The sequence below is a fragment of the Amblyomma mixtum genome, chromosome 7 (assembly GCF_055824585.1).
Source record: "Amblyomma mixtum isolate Tamu chromosome 7, ASM5582458v1, whole genome shotgun sequence".
Lineage (NCBI taxonomy): Eukaryota > Metazoa > Arthropoda > Arachnida > Ixodida > Ixodidae > Amblyomma > Amblyomma mixtum.
Genome location: NC_143018.1, coordinates 93,155,375 through 93,164,802, shown reverse-complemented (window position 1 = coordinate 93,164,802; position 9,428 = coordinate 93,155,375). Strand labels below are relative to the sequence as shown.

The following is a 9,428-nucleotide window of genomic DNA, read 5'->3' as shown; positions in this document are numbered from 1 at the left end:
AAGTTGGGGTCCAGAGACTTGCTAGTCTCTTTTGGAAGGAAGGGGCAAGGGACTGTATGCCAGGCACATAAGATGGATAACTTCATACATTTTCTTTCCTAGTAAACTTCTACACCTTTTTGTGACTGCGGTGATGTTTGGCCTGCACCATATGATGCATTTACTGCGGAGAAAATTGAATCCAGAAATGCATCTTTTTTTTGGCAGCACTCAATTCAAACTCATAGTGTCAGGACCAAGAGCACTCCATGGTCATTTTCTGGGAGTGTACAGTGGTGTAGGCGCTAGCCTTAGACATTCATGCACAAAAATCAGACTTACTGCCATCCCAGTTTGCTTATGGAACCGGCCGATGGTGCTGACACCTACGTTTTATTTCTTGGCCTTTTCTAGCTTGCGTAGCTCAGGTTTTAAACGAAGGTATCCTCTTTGTCATTACAATCTGGCAATCTTTTGATACAGACCAACTTAAATTAGAAAAGTATACAACAGGTGTATCTTACCGGTACTCACCTATGGGGCAGAAACGTGGAGGCTAACAAAGAGGGTCCAGCTTAAGTTGAAGACAACGCAGCGAGTCATGGAAAGAAAAATGATATGTGTAACGTTAAGAGATCGGAAGCGGCGGAGTGGGTGAGGGAACAAACGTGGGTTAATGACATCCTAGTTGAAATAAAGAGGAAGAAGTGGGCTTGAGCAGGGCATTTAAAGCGAAGGCAAGATAACCGCTGGTCCTTAAGGGTAACGAAGTAGATTCCAAGAGAAGGTAAGGGTAGCAGGGGCGGCAGAAAATTAGGTTGGCGGATGAGATTAAGAAGTTTGCGGGAATATGGTGGCCGCGGCTGGCAAAGGACAGGGTTAATTGGAGAGACATGGGAGAGGCCTTTGCCCTGCAGTGGGCGTAGTCAGTCTGATGATGATGATGATGAGGTGGTTGAAACTAATCCCCCCTCCATCCTGTTGTCTCCTTCTCAGCCCAGGCGGGGCTGTTCCAGTGCTCCTACTGCCCGTACCAGTCGGTGCGGCGCCACACTCTGAAGTTGCACGAGCGCACCCACACAGGCGAGCGGCCGTTCAAGTGCGACCTGTGCGAGCGGCGCTTTGTGCAGCGCACCCATCTCATGACGCACCGCTACCGCCACCGGCCGGCCACCGCCTGCACCTTCCTCTGTCCCAAGTGCAACCTGCGCTTCCCGACCAAGAAGCACTTTGACTACCACTGGAACGTGCACAACATGGCCACCTAATTGGGAGGAGGAGTATGCACAGGTGAGCTCGTTCACCCCTTTTGACGGTCGCCGCCGCGGTGGCTCAGTGGTTATGGTGCTCGGCTGCTGGCCCGAAAGACGCGGGTTCGATCCCAGCCGCGGCGGTTGAATTTCTTTGGAGGAGAAATTCTAGAGGCCCATGTACTGTGCGATGTCAGTGCACATTAAAAAAACCCAGGTGGTCGAAATTTCCGGAGCCCTCCACTACGGCGTCTCTCATAGCCTTAGTCGCTTTGGGACGTTAAACCCCATAAACCAAACCAAACCTTTTGACGGTCTGTGAATGTTGACGCTGGAGACAACTTGCATTAGTTGGAAGTGCTCAGAGGCACAGATTTTTGTTCACATTCTTGGAAGTTGCTGAACTCAGGATTTGAAATTAACTCGTCGATTTGCTCACAAACAGATACTAGTATCAGATGGAACAGTAAACGGCTTGTGAAAATTTGTGTAAGTTTTTACTGTGGAGCAGTTGAATACTGCAGTTGAAAAATAACGAGCATGATGGGTCATCTCCCCTGCTCAGCGGGGTAAAACTTTTCTGCAATGCTAGGCTTAAACAGATAGGATTGTAAATTCACTTCCAGGGTCTATTTACTTCAGACGCCGATGCTAGTACATGCACCAAAAGGTGTTCTCAGTGTGAGATCATCCCTGTAGGTCTAGTTTGAAATTAACTATCTGTTGACTCTATTCCAGAATAAGCAAAATTGCTTGCCGACCACAAAAGTCAGGGTAAACGAGATGTGGTACAGTGAACAGTAACGCACACCCATGAATTAATCACGTCACCTGTTAACAGATCTGCATGAACGTATTTCCACTGCTTCTGCATACAAATTTTGTTAGCGTTGGATGATACGACTATTTTTTGCAACCCTGGTGAGATTTGTATTGTCGAGGTTTTACTGTACAAAAGCATGGAAGGTTTGGCACCATGAAAACAAATTTCTTTCATATTACGAATCAGACGCACACACCTAACACACAACTACTTGCTTCTGGAAGCACAACCACCGGCATGCAAGCACTGCACTGGCCCACTTTCAGGTACCGTATTTATTAGCTCTTGGTGGCTCCGATAGGAGCCGGTAAAAAAATGTGACAGCAAATGCCGTCGCTGAAGCCAGAATTGCAGAGTCGACTTCAAAAGGGAGTGTGGATTGGCGGCAGCAGCTGCATGGTAATGGTTCACAGCGGGTAACGCCGTGCAATCGCCTCCATCAGCCACAGAAACAGGCCCTGGCAATTGGTGCGACCGTTGATGGATTGCCACCACTGCCAGGACAGTTGCGACTGCAGCAGGGCCCGGGAGGTCTTCCGCCCGTTCCGCACAAGCATGCGCTTCAACTTCTGCCACGCATTCTCGATCTTTTGCGTGTTGGCTCCTGTCACCGGGTTGATGAAATTAGTGGCGTGGTTGATATGCCAATCTAGGTGCAGTGGACCTCCGTTTGCATCTTGGAGGCTGGGGATGCACTGGTAGGCGGCCCATTCGTCGCTGTACACTGTGGTGCCTGGCTGGATGTTGGCCGCGATGATTGCGCCCAACGTTGCGGCGTCCCTTCTCTTCACTTCGAACAGCCGGAGCTCGCCAGTGTGAGACCAGACCATCCCAAACACCCACGGTCCCTTGTCAGCAACACCGCCGTAGTTGCGGTGCCTTGGGGGTGCAGCGTCGCCGGTCAGGAGCAGACCCCTGTTCGCCTTCCTCTTCCCCTGCAGGAGGGTTTCGACAATCTGTACCTCCTGGCCGACTCCTCCCATGGGAGGACTTCCCTGATGTAATTTCTCCAGTCGTTGCGAGCGTCGTTCCACAGCTTAAAGTCCTTGAACACGAGCTCCCGTGTCTGGGCGGATGTAAGGCCCTTCGACATACAATAGGTTATCCATATAACCTCTTTCCTGGCCAACTTCACGTTGGGGCATCCGAGGCAGTCCCTACATGCAAAGAAGGAGCCTTCATCCCGTGTGCCTCGCAGAACGTCAGTGCCGTCCAGATGAGAAAGTTGTTACCTGCACTTGTTGAAGTGGAAGCTTAGGCGCTTTCCTTTCGTGGACTTCCTGTCTCCCTCGTAGCTGGGTTTGTCGGCGTTGATACCGAGGTCCTTGCAGACAGCCCAGTACTCGGATGTTGCAGGGCGGCCTCGCTAGGTGTTCGCTTGGAGTGGTCGGGCAAGTGTAGATTCCGGCGTCAGCTTTAGCTCCTGGAGGAACGCTTGCTCCGATTCAAAGCTCCTGATAATTGACATAATTGACAAACGACGCAGGTTGATGACGTAGTGCTGAAACTCCAGCAGCTTTGCTTCGAAGTCTCCAGGCAGCTTCTGTCGTATCGAAGTTGTTCGCCGCAGTGAGAAGCCGTTTCACGAACATTTGGGCCCACCCACTAGACGCTTTGAAGTTTCCCATCTGCAATGCATCTGGCCTTCCAGTAGATCAGTTCCGGTTGCGCTGCTCAGTGACAAAGTCCGCCACCTTTTCCTTGAGTTCGACATGACGGCCACGGCGAGGCCCACGGAAGCCTTTGCGGTCAGGCTCGCATTTAAAAAGCACCTCACGCTGCAGCCGTCACCCGCAGATGGTTGACCCGTTCACACCCAGTCGTCTAGCTGTATCAGGATTGCTTTTCTCTTAATGCGAGCGTCGTACTGAGCACGTGTTGTCATCGCAGTCGAAACGGGATCTCAATTATAGTGTTCTAGAACACTATATCTCAATCATCACAAAGAACGACCATTGACTGTTTTGAATAAGTTTTGACTTCGAATGGATTGGGATTTGGTCGGATTTGGCTTCTATGATACTCAGGTTGCTAACACAACGTCGCAAAACTGCGGAAACCGAAACTGTCTCGAGGAGTTCCACTGCTCCACCGCTGCTTCGGTCTGTGGTGCACTTTGCTGATCGCTGTAGGGTATTTCATAGAGCTAATATACCAACTTTTGTAACTCGGAGTTCCATTTAGTCGACCAGTGCGGCATTCTAACTTTTCTTTTTGTTTCGCGTAGTTGGGGGCCGACCCAACGTTACTAGGCCGACCTGCACGACGCAGCAGCCAATATATAAAATACCGGATAGTGTGTGTTTTTTTTTTTTTAATATTTGATTATAGCGTGAGGGGTGACTTTTCACTTCTATTTTTGTTAAAAAAAACTCGCACTACAATCGAGTAAATACGGTGTATTCATATCCTTTTAACCTGTCCTTTTTATGAGACGCATTGAAAATTGATAATTTATTTTATGAGGAAAGTAAATGGCGCATTAATTGTTTCACATCTCGGTGGACACCCGAATCGCACCGTAAGGGAAGGTAAGAGTGAAACAAGAGAAAAAAAAGGGCCGTAGTGGAGGGCTCGGGCCGCCGCGGCTGGGGTCGAACCCGGGAATTCCGGCTCTGTAGCCGAGCGCCCTAACCACTGAGCCACCGCGGCGGGTAAGTTGCACTCATTTTGGAAAATTTTGCAAATATCACACTGCATTCCATCATTCTCTTTTAATTAGGGGATCACCTTATTTTACCATTTCATGGTGTGCATTATTTTAACAGAACTAGGATTGTAGAGAGTATATAAAGCTTTATTTGTTATTATTACTTTTTTTTGCCAAGGTAACTTATTGAAAAGGATACCTCACAGCGCCAAGCATGGTAGCGGTGGTCAGAAGTGGTCAAAAGTGGTCAAGCTGAGTAACATCATATTTCTTCTCTGTTCGTATACATTCTTTTCCTTGTCTCTCTTTTCCTACAGCAGACAGACATTATTGAGCCTCCTCAAGCGGGATTTTCCAGCTGTTCATTTTCTTTTTTCTTGACCCTTCTGTCTACATGTTGGCACGGCAAATAATGACAGTAAAATTTGTTGCAGATATAAAAGGGATAACCAGTGTTTTTCAAAAAGTATGCTAGAGTCTGCTTGAAGTAGAAACTTTTGTTATTGAGTCGGTTGTAAGTGTGTTAGTATTTTTCTGCACAAAGAACGAATTCAGTGCCTAAGCGAATGTGCCATTTCTTTTTCTCTTTTTTTCTCCTGTATTTCTGGTGGTAATTGCTCAAGATTGGTGCTTTCATAGCTGTGGAGCCCTTACTACCAGACGGTGCCAGGTGAACTTGGTGCCTGAGGACATCATCACTCTTTTTCTCCTGTCATAGCCCAAAGTCGAGATGCCAGCAAACATTGGCTGCCAACGTTACGCAAGTAACATCGTCTATGATCTTCTGGCGGTCACCAAGGGAAGATGTGTGCTCGTTTGTGTTGTTGAGGCCTCCTCCAATAAGCTGTATTGGTGCCTTTATAGAGAAACATTGTTATCCTTTTAAGTGAGAAGTAGTAGTACCAGAGCAAAACTTTTACAGGTTAATCACAGTACAGACAGATCTAAAGGCAGCTGTAGAATAAATATACATCACCTTACATACACTCAGAATAGTTCTCTTGTTTGTGTTAATGCCCCTCCTTCTGTTTCTCGCATAGATACGACTCCTGAAGGCCCTACAAATACTAGGCATTCAGAACACTATTCAACGAATGCCAAATAAGCAGTCAGTTTTTGCTTTTTAGCAGTGTTGTTGTTATTGACCTGCACAAGTTGCTGTCCAGGGCCACGCTCAGACTGTTATTTTCTAGGACAGATTGCCCCATTTTTCAAAGAAGTAGAAAAAACTGGATTGATCACCATAATGACACCTTCACCTGATTGCGAACATATGTGATATAAAAAGTTAGGGTATTCTCCCCTGCATTCACGGGTGTTTCTATATTTTTTAGCACCCTTCGGTGTATTTTTGTTTGATGCCAAAGATTACTTTAAGTTATGAATAAGGAAGAAAGCATCATGTGATCCTTGCACAGCCAAGCAAAGTCTGTTGCTCGCTGAAAACTTCCTGCAGCGTTCAGCTAGGAGTCCTGCCATTGCCTCTGGCAGCTTGCCTGAGAGGTTGATGCATTGTCTGATGATGTGATGTCATGCTTGACATTGTAATCACAAACCAGCGTGCCAAAATAAATGTTGATATAATATTCGTTCTGATCGTCGTTGCTTGCCTGTCTTCAATGCTGTAGATGTTAAGCCTTCTAATCATTTCGGCTATAATCCCTAATTTTGAGAACAGGTGGTGCTTTAGTCCTTGCACCCTATTTAGCAATTTCTACTTGAGCGCCAAAACAGTCGCTCCTTGTTGTTCTTTTGCTTCTATAGTACTAGTCCACTGTCGGCTTAGCCTTGTTCTGTTACTCTTGACAAAACTTGTAAATATAGTTGAGCTTTTGTGCTATCTCTGCTGTCGTATTCAACTGGTGCTGATGCTAGCCTCATACCCTTGGGTGACAAAGCAAGCGATCTTCCTCTCTGATCATTTTAGCCTGCATTTACACCACACTTGCATAACTTTTCGTTGTTTTGTGTTGCGCATAGTGCTAAGAAGTGTTTCACACTACAAACTACGGTACCGTCAAAAAAAATTTTCATTTGTGGCCTAAATGCAGCATAGATCAGAGAGATAGATACCTTTTAATGCGATAGCATCTAGGCTGTTGTCATGCAGTTTCGGGCTTCTCCGTAACAAAATTCCCTAATTGATCAATTCCCTGATGATGTCATTATGGTCATGTGACCCCAATTGACCAATCATAGAGCACCACGAAATTATTCAACCCTGTGTTACCACCCATGGGCCAATCGTACGGCACTGCCAGATTTGAAAATGTGAGGATCTCCAAAATTTGGAAGCTGGCCAACCCGCAAAAATTCCCAAGGACCCCCAAAATTTCTTAACTAGACCCACCCCAGAAAATGGATTAAGGTTAATTAGTGGGGTGGATTAGTATAATCCTATAGGATAATTTGATGGAAGGTACTCAAACATTCTAGAAGAAGATGACTCATGCATTCTACATAAGGGTAATGGAAACAATTCCAACAGAAGTTTTGGCAGGAAAATTGCAAGAACATTGGACCATTAGACACTCATTGTAAACACCGCAGCAGGCAGCTATCGCATTTTCTCTAAGATTGTGGTTAAGAAGCTCCCCCCCCCCCCCTCTTGTTTCTTCATTATTTTTTTTTTCATTGGCTGCTGTGTGTAGCTAGCTTCAATGTAAGGAACCAAAAATGAAGCACACGTAATGGCTCCAACTCCAGCCCTTATGCATGATTAGTTTAGAGTTGAGGTTAATGCATAGCATGCACTAGACAACAGCCTTGAAGCCAAAGTGTATAGCACATCTGTCGCATGGTAGGTAACCATAGAATCGTGAAAGAGAGAAACTTGAGGCTCAAGGTTTCACCTGCACGAAGGAAACCAGGACAAAAGGAACACATGCACTCACATAACTGCTGTTAAGCCAACTAAGAGTTTATGTGCACTGTGTTTTTGAATAGCCTGCTCCCATTATTTCCCTACACCATGGCACCTTTTTCACTGTAAGGTGTGAGAGCCGGTGTGTCAGTGGCCCTGACTACAAGAGCTGTGTGTTGTAAACAAACAATGCAGGTCAAAAATTATGACTACTTTGCAACTGGATGCATTTGTAGGATAGAAGCTCTAAGAATTCCATAAGTAATGGTCATGGGTTGGTTGCTTCTCAACGAAAACAGAGGTATGGGGTATATGTGATATTTCTCGCTAATATTCCTGGGGCTTTAAAAAAAAATTAGTTTAAATGCATTTAGTCATACAATGGAGAAGTGCAGAGTTGTGGTAGCATTTCATGTTGCGGTTTTGCCATGCAGCCTCTGCAAGCTTTGGTTTCATTGCTGTGGTCATTAATTGCTGATTACTGAGAAAAGCCAAGAAACCACAGTAAGTTCTATCATACACAGCTTAGTTCTTACGAGCAGTGGCTGGGCAAGAGTGCAACTCTAAGATGCTCTGCTCCTGTTTATAGCCTGGTTGTGTGAAGTGCTCATGGATTTGGTGGCGTGACTGCCTTTTTTGGTGCTGGCCAAGGCAAGTGCAGCATTTTTATATTTTTTTTCTTTGTTCTGATGTGTCATATGATCACACTGAAAACTGCTCTCATTTGTAATTCTACTTTAGCAGTGAAAGAGATGTAGCATGCCCTACATGGTGCCTTTTGTTTATTTTTAGTTTTTTTACCTGGCATGTGCAAGTGCAGACGTTATCAGTGCCTCTGCCTGTAGTCGCGGACAGAGAATTTAAAAGTATAATACATACAGCCAAATGACCAAACCAGCCCACTTCTGTTGTGCCAGTTTCCAGGTCGGTTTTGGGGTGGCTTCATTGAGAAACGTTGCTGCTAGATGCTGTAAGGATGACATTCCAAAATGTATTCTCTGAACCTGCACTTTGAGACACTTTGGCATCTGAGGCCACAGAGCAGCCTGTGGTGCTAGCACTGGAATATTATGATAAAGTATCTACGGACCTTGTCAGAAATACGCGCCCAGGTCACTCAGTAAGATGAATTTTGTGTAGTGAACATTCCAGGGCGGAAGGAACTCACCCTCTCAAGTACAGGATGTAGAGATTTAGAGAGCTACATTACATTGCTCAGAAGCAAATGCGAGCTGTGTATTTTAGTGCAAAAGAATTTCCAGCCAGCCGCCGCGGTAGCTCAGTGGTTATGGTGCTCGACTGCTGACCCGAAAGATGCAGGTTCAATCCCGGCCGCGGCGGTAGGATTTCGATGGAGGCGAAATTCTAGAGGCCCGTGTACGGTGCGATGTCAGTGCACGTTAAAGAACCCCAGGTGGTCGAAATTTCCGGAGCCCTTCACTATGACGTCTCTCACTTTAAACCCCACAAACCAAACCAAACCATTTCCAGCCACTATCCCCGGGTCACAGTGATGTCCGTTTATGTGAAACCTGGCCAAGTAAAAACTGAGGAAGAACATCAGCACTGCCGACAAGTAAAGAACAGCAGCGTGGGAGACCTCCATCGTGCTCTGAGTAGGTGGTGGCGTCCACCTACAAACTTAGTTATGCACATCTCCTTTCCTCAAAACCAGCGCAAGGTTTAGGCTGTTTGCACTAATTTGCATTTGAATGCTACTTTTTTAAATAGCCATTTCGTCGGGCCATATCCATATTGTATCTGCAGCAAAGTAAGTATTCTTGATCATAGACTGCAACTCTTGCACGAGTTCTGGACAGTTTGGTGTGAGCACCGTTAGATTACTGTTCGTTAACTGCGCAT

General features: G+C 46.1%; 1 protein-coding gene across 1 annotated transcript; it reads right to left on the bottom strand.

Annotated features, from left to right (window-relative positions):
- Nucleotides 1-2,421: 2,421 nt before the first annotated feature.
- Nucleotides 2,422-3,050, bottom strand: LOC149336864 (uncharacterized). The gene has a single exon (XM_089553173.1). It carries the CDS (start codon nt 3,033-3,035, stop codon nt 2,460-2,462), a length of 576 nt encoding a protein of 191 aa, XP_089409299.1. The 5' UTR covers nt 3,036-3,050; the 3' UTR covers nt 2,422-2,459.
- Between the last annotated feature and the right edge of the window lie 6,378 nt (nt 3,051-9,428).